The sequence below is a fragment of the Chenopodium quinoa genome, unplaced genomic scaffold (assembly GCF_001683475.1).
Source record: "Chenopodium quinoa cultivar QQ74 unplaced genomic scaffold, ASM168347v1, whole genome shotgun sequence".
Taxonomy (NCBI): domain Eukaryota; kingdom Viridiplantae; phylum Streptophyta; class Magnoliopsida; order Caryophyllales; family Amaranthaceae; genus Chenopodium; species Chenopodium quinoa.
In genome coordinates, this window is record NW_018744662.1 from 2343488 (window position 1) to 2369433 (window position 25946).

At 33.2% G+C, this 25946-nt stretch overlaps 2 protein-coding genes across 4 annotated transcripts; one reads left to right on the forward strand and one right to left on the reverse strand.

The window, feature by feature from the left end:
• Positions 1-10484: 10484 nt before the first annotated feature.
• LOC110702009 lies at positions 10485-16358 on the forward strand. 2 transcript variants are annotated; one of them, XM_021879647.1, is made up of 3 exons: positions 10485-11152; positions 12066-12517; positions 15784-16358. In XM_021879647.1, the coding sequence occupies exons 1-3, from the start codon at positions 10741-10743 to the stop codon at positions 15793-15795; spliced, it is 876 nt and encodes a 291-aa protein (XP_021735339.1). In that variant the 5' UTR covers positions 10485-10740; the 3' UTR covers positions 15796-16358. The 2 variants fall into 2 exon arrangements, 1 of the variants encoding a protein (XP_021735339.1); XR_002507434.1 differs by lacking the exon at positions 10485-11152 and adding an exon at positions 11556-11925.
• Positions 16359-18614: 2256 nt separating this feature from the next.
• Positions 18615-25264, reverse strand: LOC110702011 (membrane-associated progesterone-binding protein 4-like). 2 transcript variants are annotated; one of them, XM_021879648.1, is made up of 8 exons: positions 24925-25259; positions 24748-24824; positions 23994-24065; positions 23332-23369; positions 22296-22339; positions 21894-21940; positions 21172-21346; positions 18615-19185 (listed from the first exon to the last, which is right to left on the reverse strand). In XM_021879648.1, exons 1-8 carry the CDS (start codon positions 25021-25023, stop codon positions 19018-19020), a joined length of 720 nt encoding a protein of 239 aa, XP_021735340.1. In that variant the 5' UTR covers positions 25024-25259; the 3' UTR covers positions 18615-19017. The 2 variants fall into 2 exon arrangements, with proteins under 2 accessions (XP_021735340.1, XP_021735341.1); XM_021879649.1 differs by lacking the exon at positions 23994-24065 and having other exon boundaries at positions 24925-25264.
• Positions 25265-25946: the final 682 nt, after the last annotated feature.

Consider the following 25946-nt stretch of genomic DNA (forward strand, 5'->3'; position numbering starts at 1 on the left):
ATTCAGGAATTAAAATAGAAATCCTCCCTAGTGGAGTCGCCAAAAACTGTAGGGAATAAATTCAAGCGTTAAACCCCTAGCTTGAACCCCACTGTGATCATACACTAAAGTACAGTGGCGTCCAAAAGGGAAGAAGATAGAGCAAAAGAGTCGCCAACAAGTTTTTTAGGAACTTGTAAACCGTTCACGAGGTGAAGGTTACACCCCTTAACGATCCAAGAGATCGTCAACTCCATAAGGTCTAGAACCAAATAAGGGTTCGGGGATGATGGTACAAATACAACCTAAAAGAGATTGAACCTGCCCTAATAATAAGCCTCTACTTTATTCTGATCGTATTCATGTGCGCTTTCTAATTAACATACAATCAATAGGTTTACCCTAAACCTGTTTATCTATGTTGGTTGAATATTAATGCACAAATAAACTATTATTGGTGATCACTTGAATTATAATCATATTAACCCTAACAAGATTATTAATTATCTTATTAAGCGTGATTACAAATTCCCTTTAAACATGCATAAAAGGCGTGATCAAGCAATAACAATAAATATCAAGCAACATAATAATCATAATCAATCATTAGAATAAACATGAATATTAATAATCATCATTAAAATAATAATAATAATAATAATAATAATAATCATCATAATTATAACAATTATAATCATAATCATGTTCATGTTAATATTAAAGCATAATAATAGCAAGATCCTAGGAATGATACTAACAAGATTAATAACAAACCCTAGCATGTCAGTAAGCAATAAAAATCAAATCTTTAGCCCTAACATGATACTAACAATCATAAATATGAGGAAGAACATAGGAAGCATCGCAGGAATCATAATAAGCATATTCGATATTAAAATTACCCTAAACATGATACTAGGAATATCATAATAACAATTTAAACATGATTTCTACATCATAATATCAATTAAGACCATTAAAGCACTTACTTTGATGCCTCGTACCTCTTTCTAATAAAAAAATACACACGTTAGTAACTTCAAGGAAAATAATAATCAAAACAATTAAATTAAATAATTAAAAGAGATTTGGGACCAAACCTTCATAAATTAAACCTTTCACGTCTAGGGCGAAGGCAACTTCGAATATGGCTAGGTGTTTCTAGATCTTGCGAATGCGGAATTTTGTATATAAAAAGCAATTTTTAGAAGAGAGATAGATATGAATGAATGATTAATGAAATAAGAGAATTAATGAATGATTAAAGAGAATGAAAGAGGATTGAAAACTGATTGTAGGTCAATATAATTGAAAAGCTGGTTGTTGATGAGAATTCGTGTATGAAAACGGAGTTTTTAATACGTTATTTATAGAGAAAATCAGCCAAAAAGATAAAATAAACAAAACAGAGTCTGACGCAAAAAAACAGAGTTGGCGCAAACCCTGGCTAACTAGCGCCAGGCACCAACACTAGCGTCAGGCGCCAATGGCTGGCGCCAGGCCTGGTTCCAAGCGCCAATGCCTGGAGTCAGGCGCCAAGCCTATTTTTAATGCGTTTTCGAAAATCAGATAAGTTTGCCGTACTGGAGGATAAAATCATATAATTTCCTCGAAAACGCTATTTGATTTTAATTAAAACTCTGAAAAGTCAACAAAAGTCAATTTATCAATGCTAATTGAATTAGGAATGAAAAGAACCTTCTAGAAGAATCTAGAAGACTAAAACCATTCCTAATTACATTAGGAATGATAAATTATATTAGGCCCTCCCCTAGATCATTGGGCCGCATATAAGGCTCAAACCGGGCCCATATTAGTAAATTGGTCATAACTTCCTCAATATTTATCGGAATTGGGTTTATAATATATCGTTGGAAAGCTCTCGTCAAGCCCCATCCAAATACACTACTATTGGACCCATATCATGGACCAACCAAACTGAATTGTCTGTTTTCTTAAAACAAGTTTTCAAAAACAGAGAGAAGAGAAAATAAATTAAAACTATCCGCAACACTAGACTTTCCACACTTTCACTTCATTCGATTTTTATTCGACGTGAAAGGTACTCATCACTGGGTTTGGTTTTTGGGGAGACACAAATGGGTGTCTACACTCTCATAACTGTATCCTGAGAAGATCACCTAGCACACTATATTGGGATAAAGGAGTACGGTATAAATGAGTAACTTTGTTTAAATACTCCGTACTTTATAATTAACTACACAAGTAGTCATATCAAACAAAGCTTGGTTTAGTGAAAAAGTTTATCACTCACAACTAAAAGGTTGTACTCAGAACTAAGAGGTTGTAGGTTCAAATCCTACTAGCTAATAGGGGTAGAGATTCCTTTACCCTTTCCCACATCCTATGAGGTTGGGACTCTTGGGAGGACTTCTATGAGGTTTCCGGCACAATATAACCTTCTCCTTACCGACCCAAATAAAAAAAATATTTTAAAAAAAAAAGCCTACACATGTAGCCACCTAGAGTAGGATGTAGCCTGTCGATGGGCATTGAGTAGCTTGAGGTTTGAAAATTTCTGAATCATGCATGTGCAAAATACGGAATATATAACTATTTACTACGTACATTTTTGCCCAATTTTAAACAAGTGGTGTGTAGACTTGTAGAGCTAGTTTGCCATCACCAGTACAATGGGCTCCATTTCATATCGTGGAACTGGTCAAATACTTAAATGACTAAATGAGCAAGTATTGGCGTAATTCTCCAATATCACATGGCTTGTTTGGTTCAATTTCACGATGTACTTTTTCCATTTATATTTCTACTCTTTTGTTTTGTACTCCTTCCGTTTTTAAATACTTGCTCCACTTTTTATTTGCGGCCGTTTTTAAATACTTGCTCCATTTTCTTAATTGGAAAGATTTTACAATTACTTAATTAATTTCTCTCACCTAGTTAGACCTAACATATATTCTCTCTCATCCAATTCTCTCCACTACTTTTGCCTTTTATATTTTTATATTCTTCCACCAACCCCACTACCACCATATTTTATTACTTTAACCAATTTCTCCTAAAACACCGCACATGGAGAAATGGAACAAGTATTTAAAAACGGAGGGAGTAATAATCATAACGGTAAGAAGTGTACATAGTTTTTAAAAAAATATAGGGTGGATTTATAGGCTTTAATTAAATAAGGCAAGTGGACAAAATATAGAGCATACTCTCCATTTTTATATACTTCATTTCTACTTTTTATACTAATCATTTGTCCTACTTTAACTAATACAGAGTATTTGCGATTAATACAAAAAAAAACATAAATATAGTCTTGTGATACTTGTTGGAATCGTCTCAATGAATATATTATCAATTTTCAATTGTTAGAATTTATATTAATTGATAATTAAAGATATTATCGGCCAAATATTAGCATCGACATACGTGTCCTAGAGAAATAGAACAAGTATTTCAAATGGAGGAAGTATTTAGGCGGATAAGCAACATTGGTATAATTATTAGCACCCTTGCAACCTATTTGTACAAAATTATAACCGCCAATATATTAGTATAAAAGCTGGCAATATGTGACAAATTGGTATTAAAGTTAACTTTTATACTAATATTCGCATGTCAATTATACGAAATAAAGAAATGTTATAATGACACGGTCGTAGCGTTTGAGATTGTACACTATTCACACATTTTATTTTGGTCGTAATTTACATGGATGAAAAAAGTTATTAATTTGTGATATTATTCTTTTTGTAATTTAAATAAAATAAAATGTAATATCAATATAAAATATGAAATGACAACTTCCAATTGTTTATTTAGAAGTATGTTCTATCCATTGGATTTTCACTAACATGAATTTATTTTAGTTGTAGTTTGAATTTTGATAGCCCTTATTAAAGCTTATTTTTCATTAACTTATCTTATTCGAACTTATAAGATCTGAAATAACTGAAAATAATGTAAATAGAACATACCATACATTAAAAAAACATGATAAATCATTTACTTGAAACGTAATAAAGTAGCTCAACATTTGGTTACAAAAAAAATAATAAAAAAAAAACTAATCTTTCTTGTTTAATTTTAATCTATGCTTTAATCTAATTGTAGTTTATGAGCTTTGGGATTTAATTTTGATGTTTGATTATAGTAATTATGTTAATTAATTTTCAGATTTGGTTTTTAATTAAAACGCCCCAATTTTTGAAACCCTAGGTCCTTGATTTATGAATTATTGAAAGTATATGATGTATTATTGTTTAGATCTTTAATTAAAGTGTTTTAAGGCTAAATTACAGCAAGTTTTCATTAAAATAAAGTGCTGGAATTTTATGTAGAACACTTAATATTATGTTTCTTGAAGGAATTTTTAATTACCCATTAATTGGGACTTAATTATGGTGTTTTAAATATAGTTTCAGCTTACTTTAATTAAGTTATGAGGGGTTTTAAAATAGTATATATTGCTGGAAATTTATTTAGAGTGAATTTTAATACTCTATTATGTTTTTAATGTGTAGGAGACTTCGAAGTAAGCAATTTTTATTAGTCGTGGCGATTTTAAGATCGTACTCAAGGTACGTTCGCGTACTTAGCATAATTATGTTGATGTAGTAGCATGCTAAATGTGTTTGATTGATTTCAAGTAATATCATGCAAGGTTTGGAATAAAAATTATGATTTAAATGTTATTGGTGATTGGATTATGAAGCATAATTTATTTGTGATGGATTATTGATTGGAAAATAGTAGATTGGAATATTATTTATGAACCACATATTTATTTATGGCATGATAGAGAGTATGTTTAATTAAACTAATTGTTTAATTTGGTTTAGAATATTGAAAAGGAATTTTATTAAGGTTCATATAATTTTTATTGATCCTTTAAGCATGAGGAAGGAGCTATATAAGTGTCTATGTACACAAGGAATAAATTGTATGTTGGTGCCTTTGTGCACTTAAGGTGTTTTTAACACCGAGTGATAGGATTTTTGGCGCTTTATGCGTTTAAGGTGTCTTTGACACTGAGGTAGAAATAAAAAACTAAGGGTTCAACACTAAATTATATGTGGTCACTAATTATTTAATAATTAAATTGGTATGTTGGTTGATTGAATAATTATTGTTGATTGATTTATTATGCTTTGAGACTCATCACCAAGTCCAATAACTTGTAAATAACGTAAAGTGAAAAGATTACGTACCAAAACTCTTGGAACGTATATACCTTGAGTATGAATAATGGGGGGAGATATGGGGTTTTATATTTAACCATAACTTCTAATGGAGTACAAGACGCTATATTTTCCTTTTTATTTATTATTATGCGCAGGAATTTCACCACCTTTGAGTGGTTTTGTCGCTAGCACGGTTAGCTCCCGTGTCAGTTAACCTCAATTTTATTTGGGGGAGGTATAGTTGGAAACCCGTTCGATGCGTAATCAACGCTAAATGAATTATTTAGTGTCTAGTTAAAGTGTCTTGTTGATTGTTGTGAGTGCTTGTAAACAGGTGCATTGAGGTAAGTGTGTGTTGATAGGTGAAAGCATGTTAGTGTGTTTAATTACGCTTATGTACTCAGCTTTGCTGATTGTGTGTGTTTGAGTGTGTTTGGCCATGTCTTTATATCTTGGCCCTATGATGACCCATTTTTAATGGAGAGTAGTGGGGACAAGTAGAGATACACTTTTCAGGTATTGAAGCATATTCATGACGGGGCATGAGTGAAGAGTGAATCATGCTAGTTTCCATTAGATTACGATATGTTTTATGCTATGTTTATTTGTGGTACTTTTCATATGGACTAACGCAAAGGTTTGGTTTTGGAACGGTTTTGAATAAGGGCCTTTAATGGTTCCAAGTTGTAGTTGATTTTATTTGACTTTGTTTGTTGGTTTTAAACTTAGCTTTACTTTCGTTCGGTTGACCTTTGAGTTGACTTGTTTGAATGGTTTTGATTTAAGTCTTCCGTTGTGTGTCTTTCATAACTGCCTTAGCCGTTTTCACGGTGGCGGTAATGTTTTAGATATTCCTAAAATGTATTTTAAAAGAGTAAAGTGGGTATTTAAAGGAAAGGAATTTCTAGGGTGTTACAAAATCGGCTGCTAGTTATCAGGGGCTAGTAGAAGAGAATAAAACATAAAGGTGGGATTATTAGATAATAGTCAAAAGGTGCGATTATTAATGACGAACCAGTGATTATTAAAATTAATTTTTCCTTAAAAATAATTTCTACTACCTCCGGTTCAATTTACTCGCAACAAAGGACATGTTTGCGGAAACCAAGACAAAATATTGAAAACATGATTATGGAAAAATAAAGGTATATGCTTAACTAGGGGTGAACATGGTCTGGTTTGGTGTGGTTTGAGTCTAAACCAAACCAAATCGTAAAATACGGTTTGGTCAATTTTCCAAACCAAACCAAACCATATTAGTATTGAAACCAAACCAAACCAAACCGTAATAATGCGGTTTAGTGCGGTTTGGTTTGCGGTTTATAATAAGATGACATTTTTTCCTAAAAATTGTCAAATATTAATAAATTTATAATAAAATTCAAATAATTAGCCAAAGGGATTAAATTCTACTGCAAATTTTTAATAAAAATAACAACCAACTAATCAAGTGCTAAGTGCTAACACAATAACACATAATAAAAATAATACATAACAAATTAACAGTGGAAAAAAACATAATAAATTTGTCCAAAAAAATAATTCATACTACATCATACTACATTATAGTTATATGACCTATTGAATTTTAAGTATTGATATTTGAGATTGAGTATAGAGTATAGTAGTATACTGACCGTATAGTATTCTAATGATTTTTCATGTTTTTTTTGTTTTTTTTATTTATTTTTTTTATAATATATAATAACTATTTTAATTTATTTAAAAATATTTAAATATAAAAATGCGGTTTACTGGTTTACGGTTTGGTTTGGTTTATAATTTTTGAAAAACCAAACCAAACCAAACCGCAAACCGTATTTCACAAAAAAATCGAAACCAAACCGTATTTTTCCAAACCGCAAACCAAACCAAACCGCTAAAATGCGGTTTGATTGGTCTGGTTTGGTTACGGTCCAGACCAAACACTCGTACAGCCCTATTCTAACTATTAATCCAACAAAAAAAAAACAAATTCAACCTTAATTAAATTAAATAACCCACCACCACCAATACCACCAAGCATCACCCAAACCACTCACTACCACCACCCAACATCACCGAAACCACCCAGCATCACCAAAACCACCCACCACCGCCCACTCACCTAGTACCGAACCCAGCACCGTCGACGCACCACCACCACCCCCACGCACCCAGCAACGAACGAACCCATCAGCCCACGAATCCAGCAACCCGCCGACCCACCACCACCACCCCATGCACCTAGCAACGAACGAACCCATCAACCCACGAATCCAGCAACCCGCCGACCCACCACCAGCACCCCACGAACCCAGCACCACGACGCCTCCGATCTGCTACCACGAACCCACCAAACCAACGAAACCAAACCCACGAAACCCGCCGATCTGAAACCACGAAACCCGATTCACGAATCAAACCCACGACGCCGTCAATCTGCAACCCTCGCCGCTCTTAACACCATGAAGCCATCATGAAAATGGGGTTAAAGGAGGAGAGAGAAAATTAAATGGGATGAGGGTTTTATTAATTAAGCTTAGGGTTTAATCTCATGAAATCAGATTTGTAATTTAATAAAGTTGTTTTATAAAAAAAAAGTAAGGGTATATTGGTCAATTACATACCACCCAAAAACATACTAAAAAATGAAAGAAACAAGTTTGTTTTGAGTAAATTGAACCACACAAAAAAGAAAATTGTTGTGAGTAAATTGGACTGAAAGTAGTACATATAATGCATAAGTGCATAACCATTATAACTTCTTAAGAGTATGTAACTTAAAAGTGAGATGAAAAAAAAGTACTCCCTCCGTTTTTAAATACTTGCTCTATTTTTCCATGCGCGGAGTTTTTGGAGAAATTGGAGAAAGTAAAAAAATATGAAGGTAGTGAGGTTGGTGGAAGAATAAAATTTTTTAAAAAGCAATAGTAGTGGAGAGAATTGGAGGAGAGAGAATATATGTTGGGTCCACTAGATGAGAGACGTTAATAAAATATTGTAAAAACTTTCCAAATGAGGAAATGGAACAACTATTTAAAACAACCGCAACTGTTCTCTTACGTTGAAATTCAGTTCAGTTCAGTTTAGTTCAGTTCGGTTCAGCTCAGCTCAGTTCGGTTCAGTTCAGCTCACTTCAATTCAGTTCCTAATTTCCTTCTCTTATAAAATATTCATTTCAATTCAGTTCAGTTCAGCTCAGTTCTATTCAGTTGAGTTCAGTCAATGAGAACAGGCTACTAAAATTTGAAATAAAGAAATCCAATAATCAAGACCTTCTCTTATCTCTCCTTTGTTTCGGTCACCAATGTACCCTCTTGCTCTACCCATCACAATTTCGCATCATAATATCTTTTCTTTCAGAACTCGGCTATACACTTGAGTTGGGTTTCAATTTCAACTTCAAATTCTGGATTATAAAAAACAAAAGTTAACTAGACATTTAAGTATATGATGAAGAGAGAAATCTACCAGGCAGCAGCAAGTGGAAATGTAGAGTTTGTCAAAGAAGCCAAGGCCAAAGACGTGGAAGCTTCGGCGGCTATCTACAGCGACGATGATCTCCTTGTGTTAACAATCCGAGGTAATAACATCATCCATGTCGCTGCCAGATTTGGTCACCTTGATTTCATCAAGGCTGTTTTGGAATGCTTTGAACTCCCTCACCAAAGAAAGCTCATTTGCGAAACAAACTCCGATCGTGATACACCTCTCCATTTGGCTGCCAAACAACGTACTCAAGCATTAGCTGAGCTCCTTATTACCTCCTACCACCGCCTTTTCACTTCAGAGGATAAAGAGGTGGAGGTGGAGACGCTGCCATCTCCCTGGACGGTAGAAAATTGGGATGGTAACACCCCGCTTCATGTGGCATTGATGAACGGAGGCAAAAGTATTCAAGTTGCAGCTTACTTGCTTGGGGTTGGTCCTGAAGTAGCTGTCTACACTAACCGTCTCGAACAAACTCCACTTCATCTCGCCGTTATGTATGATTTTAAAAAATCGAGATGATCATAAGCAATCATGTGCTAGAAGATATAGACCTGAATGTTGGAAATAAGAATGCAAAACTAGAATAGGAACGTTGAATTAAGCTTATGCTATTCTCATTCAAATAAACTAATAACAAATCATGCCTTATATAGGCTACATACAAAATAACTGTCAAAATAAATAAAAAGCAAATAATTAGCATGCAAGCCTAATTATGTGGGTTGTTGTTGTTGATACTTGATAGTGCCCATAATTCTAGCCCACTACTATCACTACTAACTTACTAGTTTGACTAAGTAAAAACAATATTAAAACGTTGAATACATTTCTCTTAATAAATTATAGATTTTATTGTTTAGTTTTAATATTTAATCAGAAAATATACTTCGTTTTTGTCAGCCATACATATGATAAACTCGCTTAATAGCCAAGGGGCAGCATTGTCAACCAAGAATATTAATTTCGTACAAGAAAAGGAAGACATCTCACTCTCCTTGGTAAGGTCGTTATTACAGACAAAAAGTGAGGTATGTTGTTGGTGGGATGCAGATGGGATGCCCCCTCTACTTAGAGCTGCAGTTTGCTCTAATTTACCTATTGTTGATGCCATGGTCAATGATTGTCCTGAGTCAATCGAGACATGTGATTCAAAGGGAAAAAATGTGTTACATCACATAAGATTTTCAACTTTCTTAGAGGCAAGGAAATTTTTGGAAAGGCCAGAAATTCCTATGGAGCTCATCCATAAACAGGATGATGACGGGAACACACCAATGCATATAGCTGTAATGAACCATGATCTCGGAATTGTAAAAGCTATGGTGGAACATAATGCTAATTTTGCCATAAAAAATAGGGAAGGTGTTTCCGCACAAACTCTTTTTGATCAGTTTGTCATCAACAACAAGTTGGATGTTTCAGCCGAAACTCAAATTCAGTCAAAACCGAACAAGTTTCTTGACTTAGTGGTATGCAAAAAATTTATATTTCTTATGGTTTTTTTTAACATATATTTTTTTTTTTGACCAATTAACAAGCGACACATGGCAGTGTAGACCCCACTCAACAGATTTATGGACGGAATCTGTTAAGTGGTGGTAAAATCAATTTTTCGAAAAATTTGTTGGTGTTAAAAACCATTTTCGGGTTTTTTTTTTTTTTGTGGTGTTAAAATCTAAAATTTCCTTATAATAATAATATCCAGTAAAAATAATTTCAGTTAAGCAAAAATAATCAGTAACTTTAAAGAAGAAATATGTAAGAGAATCAGTAAAATTAATTTCAGTTCTGTAAAATTAATTTCAATTCAATAAAAATAATTTAAGTTCAGCAAAAATAATTTCAGTTCTGAAAAAATTAGGTGAAATGAACGGGGACTTAGTGCCAAAATTAATATTTTGCTACTACACATCTAATATTGCAAAAATACAAATTTATCAACAAAAAATTAATCAATTTGTTATGTTTCAAAAAAAAGTTAATCAATTTGGTAAAACCTTTTTTAATGGCAAAATTTAGTATTTATTCAAAATGACAATGTTAGTTGTAATTTGTAAAAAAAAAAAAAAAAAAGAATTGTAACTGCTACAAATAATACTTCAATATTTGATCAAATAAAGATATGATCTTAGCAATTCAGGGTCTCCAACATTATGAGTTTGCTGAACATTCTTCAAATGAGCCTTTTCCAGAAGAACAATTCATTATAAATGCTTTGAAGAAGTACCCAGTCCTTTTTTGTCAAACAAACCGCTTTGGCGAAACACCTCTTCATCTTGAGGTGTTTCACAAGATGTGGCAGATCCGTGATGGGACGCAATTATATAGGATGATAAAAGAAGAATTGATGAATTTAAAAGGTCGAGGAGAACTACCACTACCTCCGTGGAAGTTAAAAGACGTTCAAGGCAACACCACCCTTCACTATGCAGCTAAATATGGAAATTATGAATTTGAGATAGACGCAAACTTAGTTGGAGAGCTCAACCATTCCAAACAAACTCCTTTGCACTTGCTATGTCAGAAGCACTTTGGTAAGTTTAATACTCGTGGTACTCCTTACATATAATCAAATTTTAAATGTTTTGACTTAAAATTTGTTTGCTGAAATTAAAGCTTCCATGCAAAGATCAATTAGAAGATGAATTGATACCATAAGTCCATAACAAACACCATCAATGGCCGACAAACTCCAACACCATAACATACACCATGACCAACACCACTAATACCATAACAAACCCCAGTCCCAAGACTCCCAACACAAACATCTTGGACAGCTTTGCCACTGAATTCAACGAAAAATCCTAAGAAATATATATAAAGTTATGGCATGATTAACCCCTAATGGTAGGTGTTTTTGTTGGATTGATTCAAAGTAGTTGCTATAATTTAGGATAGGAACATGTTTTGTTAGTTGTTAAGTAGTTTGCTGAATATGTGGAGTTAATAGAGTTAGTGGGTTAATTAACTGTGCTTTATTAAAGTGTTAGTTGTTAAGTAGTTTGCTGAATATGTGGAGTTAATAGAGTTAGTGGGTTAATTAACTGTGCTTTATTAAAGTTAGACGTGGGAATATGGGTCATGCTATTCCTTAATTTGTTATGCCACCTATATAAGGGCTTTTATTGTACTTAGTTTTAATTGAATTGATGAATACAAGTTAGTTTTGTAATTCTTTCCCTTCTCCCTTTATAGTTTCTACAGTTTTCCGTCGTTGAAGAATTCCTTGCTCGACCTTCAACCTTCAATCATCCATAGTTGAAGAATTCTCAACTTTCATGGTTGAGGAGAGAGAGAACAGTGAGTATGTGGGTTATAAATATTACTGAAATGACTCAACTAACCTTGCTAATTTACATAAAAATATGAAAATGCCCTTTTGAGAAACTTGTATTTTCTCTAATTAATTACATTTTTATTAATAATATATAAAATTGCGTGCAGATTCTGGCAACCAAATGATGATGGCAAAGTTGTTAATCGAAAAAGATGCCTCAACAGTGTATGCGCGGGACATTGAGGGTTTCACTCCTTTGTTAAGAGCGGCGCAGCATTTGTGGACTACAGACTTCATATTAGAAATAGTAAAGCAGCATCCACAATCAATAAGACAGATTGATCCTCATGCTCGCAATTTTTTTCATCACTTGAAATATTTTGCTAGCAAGGAAAAGTTGTGTGAAATAGCACCACAAAAGGAGAGTGAGATTCTTATTACACAGAAAGATGACCAGGGTTACACTCCTTTTGATTTGGCAGTTCAAAAGCGTCACTTTTCGAAGGCTCGACTTTTAATTGAATGCTGTGATTTGCGAGGGGAATGTTTTAAGACTTGGCTTTTTCACCACAACGAAAGTAGTAGGGAGATGATTGATGCGGACCAAATTTCTTTCCAAGTAAGTTCCAATTTATTATTATTATTATTATTATTATTATTATTATATCTCAAAAAAAGACAAATTCATACTGGTACAACTTATAAAAAGTGGAAAGTCAAGATACAATATAGGTCCACACTCTTCTAGTTATAGATAATCCTACCCTAATGAATATATAAGCAGCAACACAATATCGTGAGTCGACAAGAACTTTTGAACTCGCTTTAGCATGCACAACCTCCTTCTCTAATTCCCCAAGTGAGGAAAAGGAGAAGGGAAGGAAATCATATCTAATTTTTTGACAACTAGATTCGTACTTAACCCAATTTCGATGAGCCACATCCGCCACAACTTGTCCAGGAACAAAGTCGGATATCTCAAACTATGTCAAAGGAGAAAACCATGGCCAATCAAGTCAATACAGACATCGCGACAACGATCATAGGAATAAAGTAACACATCGATCTGTAGGTTTGAGGAATCCCATATTAGTAGCAAACATCAATAAGGGTATCCCAAACAACATTATACAGATATTTAATACCCACAATACCAGCACACGACACCGCGTAATCAGCAAAATAGTAAAAAACCCTTGACCAAGCAAAGCATGATGTCGAGACAGAGAACAATAGAACACCCAATCAGTAGCACAACACAGATTAGTAAGTCTTTGCATTCATCATCTGACCCAAACCCGAAATACGAACCGTCCAAAGCCAAGCAAAAGTGTGATCTCCGTGCTGCGATTTTCACTATGCTTATTGTCGAGGAGATAAAGAAAAGGTGGATTTTGCAGATGCGGTAACCTTTGAGAAATATATATTTGTCAATTTGTTCATGAGTTTAGGGACATCGATCTCACTAGGATTACTTAAAATGTCAAACTCCACCGTTCTATTAAACATAATCAACGCATCTTCAAAGAATCGACAACCACCAACAATGTCAACATGTCGTAGAAGCTGTGTCTGCAACACGTAGATTATAACCGAGAAGCAAGAAAAGTATAATGGCAACCATCACTTGTGGAATGAACACGGTAAGGTGGCAAGCCGCCACTGCAAATTACCAAACCTAGGCCCTGAAGCAGTAACAATCGCTCCAAGGAAAATCAACTTCTCTATTATTATTATTAAAAACTTGAGACCAATTGATTAAGTAATACTAAAACAAAATATTGTTGACATCATCTCTCCTCAAAAAAGTATACGTGTCGCTTTCTTATAAAAAAAATTCCCGCTTAAAACCATTGATGATGTCATTTTTTGTGATATGTTTTCTTTTAAAGGATTTTTTTTTGAAGTGATATTTCGTAAACAAGCTAATTAAGTAAATTGTTTCAACAACTTTAATACAGAAAATTGAAGTATAGTAAATAAAATAGCAACTGTATTCCTTTGTTTTGATTTAAAGATCTAGTGTTCTTTGCACCAAAAAAAAAAACATATTCAATTGTTCAGAAATTTCCTGAAATATATATATATTCAAACTGTATTCCTTTTAAGAAATCTCCTTTCAATGAATTTATGACAAAATTGAAAAGATTCATTGTATATATGAGTTCTACACTATAATTTTTTTGGATCTTTTACCAAAATAGCTAATTTGATAAAAGTATTTACTAAAACGGCTAATTATAAAATTTAATTCCCAAACTAGCTAAATTTATTGATTTGAAAAGATATTATTTATTTTTTATTCCTCTGAACCGGTTCGGTTCACTAACTTCACTCTAATTCGGTTCACTTTATGGTTTTTTTTTGGGTTTTATTTAAAAAGAATTACTTCGTAGTTGTTCCTTATAGCCTCTTTTCTCCTAAGTACTGATGTTCCAGGATTTGCTCTTACAACCTCATTCATCCATTGAGGGAGAATCTTGTATGATTCATCCCAATCACCAAACAAGTTCCTTATAGCCTTTTGTTTTGCTAACCAAGCTTTCTTGTAACTTATCTGAAAGTTAAACCTCAAGTAGATATGTGTTACTATTGCTGCCACAGTTACAGAAAATTGAGCATTCACTAATTGTTCAATCTTGCGTGCCACAAATTTGGAGCCTAAGTTAAAAAAAATATTTATATTAACCGACATTAATAAAGAGTATATAATTAATAGACATGAAAAAGATAAACATTATTTATTTATTTATTTTTTTACTTGAGATGAACAATACCTTAAAATCCTTTATCGTCGTATAAATTTGCGGTAGTCTTGATAGAACAATACTACTTGAAATTTCAATTTTTTGTGATTGATATGATCAAGAAGAAAAATTAGGCTTTTAATTTTATTTTATTTTTATCGAAATTAGGGTTCTGCAAGTCTGTAACTGTTTACGTTCTTAGTAGTTTTGTGCTTATATTTTCCAACTTAAAAAAATCTTTAAGGAAATAAAAATAAAACCAAAAAAACAAAATTAAAAAATAAAAAATAAAAAAAAAATAAAAATAAGAAAGAAAGAAAGTGAACCAAACCGGTTTGGGAATGTCCTTTCAAATCAATAAATTTAGCTAGTTTGGGAATTAAATTTTATAATTAGCCGTTTTGGTAAATAATTTTGTCAAACTAGCCATTTTGGTATTACTCCGTATGGGAATAATCTAGTAAGAACCAATTAAAAGTCTTATTTGTTATTTCTCCGTATCTTTGCCAACTTATTCCAATTCAATTATTAATCATGCTTTCTTATCAAATCATTAGCTAAACAACATGGAGTACTTTTATAAGTATATCATAATAGGTGACCGTTTAATTGCATTATCTTAAAAATATTGTGATCAACTTTAGAAACTTTTTGCTTTTATTAAATTAAATTAATTAATGTATCTTAAAAAAAGTTTGCAAGAAATTAAAAGTATGTATCATAATTCTTTTTTCAAAATTTCCTCAAATTACGAGGTATGGACATAAGACCTTATCCCTAGTCAGACAGAAGGGCTTATGTTCTGAGTAAAGAAGATATAAAGGAATATACGAACACAATGGGAGTGGTGGTGGCACTGCTAGCAACAATAACATTCACCGCAGCGTTTGCAGTTCCTGGTGGGTACAACGATGACACCGGAATTCCGAATTTTGGAAAGAAGGCAGCATTCCAGGTGTTTATGGTTTCGGATGTAGTAGGGATGTGCAGCTCTATGATGGTTCTTTTATGCTCCTTTGGTTAACATCTAAGGAAGTTGAACTCGATGAACGGGATATTGTACGATTTATGCTTATGGATATGACCATCGAATTGCTTCTGATATCGTTTTACGCAACTCTAATAGCTTTCATGACAGGAGTTTATGTAATCACAATCTCCGACACTCCATCGTTAGCTATCTTTAGCTGTGTCCTCTGCTTCTTACTAATCTTGTTGATGAGAAGACGTCATATCAAGATTCTCAGTTTCATATTGCGTGTACTGCCTGGAATCCCCTTGTTATTATGTGGTGTTTTACCCGACATTAGAAAATGGTTCTACCGCCAGCCAGAATAGGGATCAACAACAGCATATATCCTGCAAGACAATCCATTTCATCTTCTTCATCATACTAATTAATACCATTATATGTGCTACGTACTTTGTCTAATTCTGCCGTGTGATATGCGTGTACGTATACTTGTAACATGCCAAGACGGCAAGACCAGTGTTGTATATATTATGAAATTTTTCTGTGGAGGCGCTTGGTGCATCCAGTGTTCTTAAAAAAAAGGCGGAATGAACATTTAGCTATTCAGTAAAGAACATATAGTTGTTTTGTAAAGAACATATAGCTATTTTATTAAGAACATCCGGTTTTATATGTTTTTTTTGTAAATATAAAGAACATTTGTAATATTAGTAAAGAACATGATAATATTAAAAAACATTATTCATATAATAATTGTACATTTGGTATAAATGATCATGTATGTATATGAAAATGTACATTTTACTATATTATAACGTACATTGTATTATATTCTAATGAACATATATGTTATAATGTTGGTTACATGTTTTATGTACATTGTATTATTTGCATCATATAAGTATATGAAAAATGAATATTAGATTGTATTTTAATGTACATTGTATTATTTGGATCTACAACTTTTTCTAAATTTGTCTATTTGCTTGTTTTCTTCTTCCAAAATATATTAATCGGTTGATCTTCTACAAGAATTTCATTTTATTTCTCATTGCAACAACAAAATTATATCAAAATCGCAATTAATTTTCAATAAAATCAAATATTACAATTTTCAATCAAATTCATAAAAAACAAACACTCAAACTCAAAATAAACAAGTATGAATGTCAAATAAACAAGTATAAATGTCGAATTTGGTCTTACCTTTCGTTTTTATTTGTCATCTTGAACAATGACTTTTAGGGAAATTGTAGTCGTGTGGGATATTGTTACATTTGCCTCGGTATGTACTTTCATAATTTCAGTTCTTTATAACTTTACTGTTATACAACTAAAGATATTTAAGGTTGAAAATATGCGTTGGAATGCGTAAGTCTCCCCATGGCGTTGTCTTTTTTAATCATCAGCTTGTGTTATAATTCATTTTCTTGTTATCGGTGCACTATTAAATTAAACTATTAATACAGGTCATTTTATTTAGCTGAGAATTGTTTAAGAAGTAGAGTTAGTTTAAGCCTGCATTACTATGTCTGTGCTTCTCCCATTGATTGACCTGATTCACACTCTAGGCTAGAGTTAGTTTAAGATATAATGAAATTATTTTCTACTTTGGGGGGATGCTTAGGGTAGTTGCATGATTGTATGTGCTCTAGGATTCAGCTCAAAATTTCGAATTTCTTGAAATTTTGTTTGAGGTTTGAGAAATTTAAATGGGTTTGAAGTTTTGCTTGGAGAGAAAAAGTGAACTTTTGGTAAAAAAAAAAATTGAAATAATTTGTAATTAATGTATGTAAAAAAAATAATTATAGTACTATTTATCAATTTCATTATACAAAATTTCTTTTTAAAAAAATATATATACAAAATTGTTGCATAAAAAACTGATGTACATTATAAATGAACACTATGTTCTTTTATGTATATGTTCATGTACATTATAAATGGCTACTATGTTCTTTTATATGACCATGTTCATTAGTATATATCTAAATGTTCATTCCGCTTTTTTGTATTTTGGAGCGGATGCACCATGTGAATCGTGCATCCGCCTCCATGAACCAACTATTATATATATTAGACCACTCTAGTATCGTACTTTGTGATTATGTTTTACATTTGATGCCACTTTGTATTGCTTTCATGTTTTACATTTGTCAAGTGTTGATATGGATTTTAATGGATATAATCTTCAATCGCAGTTGAAAGGTTTGGAATCTTGAGTCTCGATCAAGAAACATTAAGCAACAGGAGCTTTAAGCCTAAACTAGGCCAATAATACACAAGCACACGCCTACATAAAACTTTATAAATTTTAAATTAATCAATCTTACTTTTCAGTAAACAACATCACGTATCTATAAGCTAAATAATTAGCATAAAAATCGTGTAAAACAAATTCTTATCTAACTAGGAAACTAACCCTAACTCGTAAAGATAATATTGTGCAAATATGATCTTTAAAGTTAAGCTTATTTTTAACTAACCGAATTAAACTAACAAAAATATCCTAATAAATTATGTCACTTAATAATAAAATCAAAAATAACAATTAAAATAATTAAAATAATAATATTGATGCCTAAGAACCGCATCAAGTGTCAACTAACGTACTTAGAAACAATACTCCTCAATTTTTTTACTACTTCCTCCGTCCCCAAAATTTCGACCCTTTTGGCCTAATTTTAGTCCCAAAATGATCGACCCATTTGCATTAAAATACCTACCAATTTACAACAATATTTGTGCAAAATTAGCTTTCCCATATAAAATTTTGTTTTTTCATGTATTTTTAATATTTTATCTCTCTACTTTTTTACAAACCCCATGTAAATTTATCTTTCAAATATATTTTTATTTCTTTTTATTCAACTTTCTTAATAATCGCGAAATCTGTCCAAAAAAGTCAAAGTTTTGAGGACGGAGTAAATACATTTAAAAAAAAAAAATTGGAAGACTATTTAAAGAGTACATTAAAATTGTGACCACTATAATACTTTTTGATCTAGACCCTTCATTTTTTAGAGGAGATCTTATCCATTCATTTCAAGCTCTCAAATGTCGGAAACTAATTACTTCATTATTGCATATACATGGAGTTTCGTAAACGTGGTTTTGTGTCGATTGAAGCTTAACCACAAGTCCACAAGCCATTTCCACGTCATCAATAATGCTGGTATATAAATGCCCCATTCCCCATACATAGCTTTAGTAAACCAGTAATTTCTAATACTACATTGCATACTTGTGAAGAATGTTGAACATACTGTTCCATCATCAGAGGAAAGTAGAAAATACAGAGGCATGAATTTCGTCTATAGTTTGCGGCACCAACCTTGCAGCAGCTGCTCTAAAAGAAATACAGGACTACTGTTGTTGCAACCATAGTTCATCTTTCATCTACACTTTACATGCTTTGGCATGATAGTCACATCCTTCATAGACTTCTAAACCTGATTGTTGCAACTCATCTTCTTTCAAACATACACAACGCTTGCTCATTTTTCCTGTCAATGCGATCTCTAGAGGTCTCTGCATTAGTCTTGGATAGCCATCGTCACACCAAACCTGATGAGACAATCCCGAAATAAAAACCAGTAATTTAAATGATTTTGAGCAGTTTTCACAAAATGGCATAGCACACAACTATCTCACTCACTCCAAAAGCTGATCCATGATTATTCTTAAGCTTGATGAGACTAAAACACTCACTTTATATACAGCCACTAACACTTTAAACTGTCAACTACTCTCTCCGTATTTTATTACTTACTCCATTTTACCATGTGCGGAGTTTTAGGAGGAATAGTAGAAAGTGGGATTTGGTTGGAAAAAAAAAATCTAAAAATACAAAAGTGAGTATAAGTGGGGATGACCGGATGAGGGATGAGAGTAAATGTGAAAAATATAAAAACAAACATGATGTAAAGGGACAACTAGTGGGGAGAAAAATACGTAGTAGTAAAATATTGTTAAAAGTTTACAAAAAAAGGAGATAGAGGCAAGTAATGAAATACGGCAGCAAAAGTAAAGTAGAGCAAGTAATAAAATATGGAGGGATTAATTAAGGACATGACTGGCAAATTCTAACCCTATTTAAATCTAATAATTGAACCTTTCGAAAATTCATGAATAATCCAAGCTTTAGGGCTATGTTACTCGCACTCTTCATTTCACTTAACGTACCAGTGTCGGACCCTTGACACTCGGACATGAATATGACACCAAGACACTTCACTTTTATTTCAAAATCATAGAATAAATAGCCAAGTTGGACACTTGGACACGTACCCGTGTCGGACATGGGTCTTCGAGTCCTAGTAATATTGCTTTAGGGATCTTCAATTTTATTAGGCGAGATTGGTCACCAACCTAGAATATCCGGTCACCATGACACATTTTAATTCATCCAAATAAATTATTTTTTTTATTTGTTTAGTAGAAAAAATAGTTTTTTATAACTTTTTTTTTCAGAAATGCAACCCTTCCCCTGCACCTCCATTGATACGGGCTTCTGGCCACCCTCCCTTCCCTTTTCCGGCCATCCCCTCCCCTTCCCCTCCCTTTCCGGCCACCACTCCCCTTCCCTTCCCTTCCCATTTTCGACCATCCCCTCCCTTTCAACTACATTTTCTGATCACCCCCCAATGAAACTCCCAACCCGAAACTCGCAACCCCAAGACCCACATGAAATCGGAAACGCTGAAACCTGCAACCCCTAAAACTGACAATCCCAAGACCATTATATCATATTGTTATGGGTATAGAGAAGGGCATTTTGGGAAAACACAAATTTATCACCCAAAACCCCCTTTCTCTTTATATATTACTATAGATTGGGGATTGTTATGGGGTTTTCAGGGGGCTATTGACAGTGGGTCGGTGGCTGATGTAGGCAGTTTTGTGCTGTTTTGCTACTAGGTGGTGCAGCGGTGAGGACTGAGGAGGCCAGCGACCGGCGGTGAGGAGGCTGCAGCTCGTGTTGGGGGTGTGTTGGGAGATTGAGGCAAGGGAGTGATGGATGGCAAAGGGGCAGTTTGGCTGGGGGCAGAGAGGTTTCTCAGGGGTGGCTGGTTCCAGGGGTAGGATCAGGTGGCTAGGAGAAGAGGAGTGGAAGTGGCAGGGGGGAAACCAGGAAGGGGAGGGGGAGTTGAGGCTGCACCGGGGAGAGGGACGATGGCTAGGACCTTGGGAAGGAGGAGAGAGATTGGATTATTTTTTTGTTAAATTAAAAAAAAAAAATACATGAAGAATAGGGAACTTTCTAATAACTTTGAAGACCCTCCAAAACTTGTATTATTTCTAAATAATCGAAAGGTTGTATTCTTAGATTTAAATAGGACAAGGGTTGGATTATTAAAATCAAATTTTCCAAAACATTTTCCAATTATAACATGAGTATATTTCAAGCTGCATTTTTCCATCTTATTTCTGTGTTCTTTTCTCTAGTAGGCCCTAGGGAGGTAGAAGCATTTTCCTAGAAAAAAAATCCTATTCAAGGTTTTGAGCAACAATCGTACGTTGATTATTGAAAATATATTCGAAATTTCTTACCTCTCCACCCTCATGCTGACTCCACTTTGAATTGCAATTTGGAATCTTTTCTTCTTCTCTTTTCTGCTTTTCCAGCAACTGGGCACCTCTAGCTGCCTTTGCTTCTGCATTCTTCAAATATTTGGTAGGCATCCCGCGAAAGTCATAGTAACGACCCACCAATCTACCAACAAATCTATAAACAAATTTTTTGTTTGTTAAAAGTCCACCTAGTTTACAAGAAGAAAAATATTATCAAAATCTCAATTGACTATTATACTCCAGTAAAATTAAATTTACTGATAACAACTACTCCGTATATTTTATGAATTATTAATGATTTTGCTAATTAAAAACTGCTATTCTCTCTCTAGACAACTGGTTTGTGTTGTACCCTAATTCTTAGAGCGAAAACTATTTGAATTTTTTTTTATTGATTGAAATTGATTTTTGCTAATCAGTTTATTGACTCAAACTGAATCTACAGATTTTTATTTTTTATTTTTTTATTGTACGAGAGAATAGGGCCGGTGAGGAAAATTTCATAAACACTTTCATGACCTAGAAAGAGTTGAACAACCTAAAACAGAGCATATGCAGGCAAATGTAGCATGGTAGTACTTCATTTCACAAACAAACTTCAAGAACATCTTAGTTTTCTATTCTTCTTTTGTACTGCAACAAAGATTTGTCTGATTCAGGTGTAATATAAAGAAAGCTAGAATTCAGTTTATGCAACTAACGTATATGTTTTGAGGAAGAAATCCCGCCATTCTACAACACTTTTTACCTGCAAATACATAGGAAACAATGCATACATATTCAGCATTGCAATAAACCAAAAGTCATAGCAATATAGAGTGAAAGAGAAGGGGCAGGAAAAGGTTAGTGATACTTGAGAGTGAGAGAAATTGATAGATATGACTTTGCAATCATCAGAATGTACAGAGAGACAGAGATTGATGTTGACTTTGAAATCATTAGAAAGAGGGAAAGGGGAAGGGAAAGAAATGGAGGAATATTAAAATCCGCTGACAAATCAGACAAGTATTGCCAGCAAAGGGCCCAAGGAAATACTTAAAATAAACATTACAGATAGTCAATTGCAACTTAAATTAAACAGAGGAAGCATGATTTCTAAGCACCTCGCTGCTAGATAGTCCACGTAGTGTGTCAGTAAGTCCGTCACCTGCATTCAGGAGCAACTGCAAAAACTTAATCAGGATGCAAGAATTAGCCTATATTAAACCAAAAGTCATAGCACTTTCTGCCAATAGCCCAATACTGAAGCAATATTTTTTAATAGAAGTGCAAACAAAAGTACAGATGCATATTCCATACTAACAAAGCAGCATTTAGCTATGCGATTACATGGCTTTTGGTGTCAAATGTGATTCAAGGCATTAGCTCTGCTCATGAGAGAACTAAATTGTCAGATAAATAATGACATTCATATCTAGTATATAACCCAGAGGACGAAACCTCTTCTTTAGAAATGACATTGAATTGGAAGTTCTTTGATTGACATAATTTCAATCGACTACCTAACTCAATTACTCAAGCTATATAGTTGAAAGAGAAAGTATGACTGACTTTACAGAATTGGCATGTAGGAGACCCATCAGAATGACTTGCCAGTTCATATATAGAAAAAATTATTTCATACTTTCTCCGTTTTTATTTACTTGCAACCCAGTCTTGTTTCATGCATTTTGAGGTCAAGTTTATATAATGTAAACGGACAAATTATTCAAAATAATTACTACACATGATATCTATCACTAATAATCTCCTAAAACTGCGTGCCTAAATGGTGTGTTGCAAATAAATAAATAAATAAATAAATAAAATAAAAATAAAAAAAAAAATAAAAAAAAAAAAAAACAGAGGAAGTAGATGTTAACCAAATTGTAATTTATGACAGATATGTGAGCCTAATAAATCTCTTGTTCTTCACCACAATTCAACAAACCTTGTTTAACTTAAAACCATAATCCAAATATATTTCTCTTTTGCTTTTGACAACCCCTTTTGTGCTTACTCTGTCACTCCTCCAACAGACTAGAATTTGAAGAGCATGCTTATAAGAATTACGATCTCTGTGCAGAAGAATTCTTTTCAAAAGCACGAGGAAGGCAAACAAGGCATAATCCAAACATTATTATTGTTAAGAGCTCTAACCTGTAAAATTTCCGGAAACAAATGCACGTGAAGCATCTCTGTGACAAAAAGGAGTATGCTTGAATCAGATTCAGGGCTACATGTTTTTTCTAACATAAAGAAACCAAAATTAATTAAAAACACAACCACAGGAGAAGTTCGTGGTTTCAGCCAGCACATGATGTAAGAAACTAAGAAATGTTCTCTTTATAATTGGCCTTGAACATGAAGGTCTTCCACTTCCATGAATGGTGGAAGAGGGATAAACTTCTAAGTCTAAGTATAAGACACCATTACAAAATTTATTGAATTGTGTGAATGCTACCCAAAAAATAGTTTCCAAACCAGCAACAATCAATAAGATCCATCCTGCAATCAGATTGGGTTGAAAGCCGAAAATCAATCTGAAACATGACCACCATAGTTTTTCAAAATACAATAATTGCCTGTACAAAGTGCAAGCAATTCAAAATGCCCAATCTTGCAAGACCCATATGCATGCAACAAAATCCAAAACATACAGGGCATCTCACAGCTCCTAGAGTTGAAGATGGATGCACATTAAAATGGTCACATCGTAACAAGTATTGGTGGACATCCAGATTTAGTGATTGATGCATCATCTAAAAATTCTCCGTGCTTCCAATTCATATTAAAATGAAAAGCATTTAAAGAGTAACAACCTTCCAGCAAAATGATTGTAAGCTCCTCCAACACCATAATGTGATTTCCCTTTCGTCACATCAAATACTGAACTGATACATGAAATGAAAAGATATTAAAATAAATTTAGTAGCTCTACATAAAAAGGTACAATAGCAATGCCTTACAAACAAAACAGTATCTAGCAGTGAAGATATACGGTCATTGTTAACTCACTTCCTTCTTAACAGACCAATAATCATTCTTCTCAGCTTCTAATATCAAACATCTATAAAGGGCAAGGTTCGTATTCAAGATATATCCTTAAATGAACACACGAAAGGGTTTGATAAATAATACTACCATCAGTCCATCACTACTGCTTTCGATGAAATGGGGGTCTGACCAAGGTCTACTAACCCACCTACCGCTATACAACTTTCATACTATCTTCAAATTCACACCCTTAGATGCCATCCTAATCATAGCGGATCAAAATTACCCTATCCCAATCTCAATTCCAATTCTTAAGCTAACACAAACCATTATACTACAAATTAAACCCACAAATCATCAGCAAATAAACACAAATTATTGAAAAGGGATTCTTCCAGTCAAATATCACAAAAATAAAATCAAGAATACAGCATAAAAAAAAATTTAAAAAAAAAAAACCATCAAAATCAAAAATCATATCTTTCATTTAATGGGGTGTTGAGAATCAAAACTTAGATTAAAATTCAACAACTTTTGAAGCAAATCAAAATTTACAAGTATAAATATACTGTAAAGTACCCCAGTATTCCCAAGAAGATAGGCAATTGTTCGTCAGTTCCATTATAAAGGGACAGTTCTTGAACCGTAAACAATCTCTGTGTTACATCAATACAAAACCATTAATTAGTACTCAATAATTGTTGTATTTTCACAGAAAATATGTAATATAAATAAGAAATTAAACAAAAAAAATACCGAAGGTTGATGATGTTGATGGGGTTTGAAGAAGAATCTGAAGGCAAAACTGGAAAATGCAAAAGCAGCAGCAATTCCTATGTAAGTGGATCTGCCCATATTCTTGGTAATCTGATCCCACACTCTCAGCAGAAGCTCTCTTACTCGAAGAAAATTAAGCAAATGAGTTATGAAAAAATCACCATAGTAGGAGGAAAATGTTCAAAGTATCACTTTTTTTTAAAGTGCGGAGGAGTTTAATGCCAGTTGCCAAGTACAGAGTAAAAATTTTGAGTATTTGATGAACATTTACTTATTTTTTTGGGAAATCTTTTCTCCAAAAAGATTTAGAATAAAAAACAAGAAAAACACCCTAATAAACAATTACACACACAACTAAGTTCAATCCGTGGTTTATACACACGGGTGTATAGTGCGCATCGTGCACCCGGATAAATAAAAAAAAAATAGCAGAAAGAACATTCTGTGTTTCATAAAGAACATACATGTATTTGACAAAGAACATGTTTGTATTTGACAAAAACATGCATTACCAAAGAACATAAAGATATAATAAAAAGAACGAGTTAAAAACTTAATAAAATTTTCTGAAAAATTACACATTATTAACGGAAAAAATTTAGAGGTGATAAAAAATCGAGTAGGACCGGGCCATATCATAATTTCTCGTGCCCAAACCGGTAGAAAAGTAGGGGGTTTTCAGGCTTTTTTCAAGCCCGGTTCGAGTTTTAACTAAAAATGCATTTTTAGGTTTGCCCAAACCCACCTTATTTCGAGTCGGGATACGAGTCATGCAAATGTTGATCACCTCTTAAAAAATCCTTACCAAAGATATCATTTCCCCAAAAAATAATTTTCTATTTCTCCAAAAAAAAAAATTCAACTTAATTTAGTTTTTTTACTCTAATATTATTTTCAATTAAAAATAATTTAAGATTTCAATATCAAATTTCAAAAACACATATGTTAAAAGAACGTAATTTATATTGTAAAGTACATATAGTTAATACCTAAATAACACA

Bases quoted from the DNA above. Each gene is read 5' to 3' on its own strand.
- LOC110702009 (XM_021879647.1), top strand. From the start codon at position 10,741: ATGATCTTAGCAATTCAGGGTCTCCAACATTATGAGTTTGCTGAACAT. The intron at 11,153-12,065 runs GTAAGTTTAATA...AATTGCGTGCAG, and splicing joins GCTATGTCAGAAGCACTTTG to ATTCTGGCAACCAAATGATG.
- LOC110702011 (XM_021879648.1), bottom strand. From the start codon at position 25,023: ATGGGCAGATCCACTTACATAGGAATTGCTGCTGCTTTTGCATTTTCC. The intron at 24,825-24,924 runs GTATTTTTTTTG...GATGTAACACAG, and splicing joins ATCAACATCATCAACCTTCG to AGATTGTTTACGGTTCAAGA. The intron at 21,941-22,295 runs GTGCTTAGAAAT...ATGTATTTGCAG, and splicing joins GTGGACTATCTAGCAGCGAG to GTAAAAAGTGTTGTAGAATG.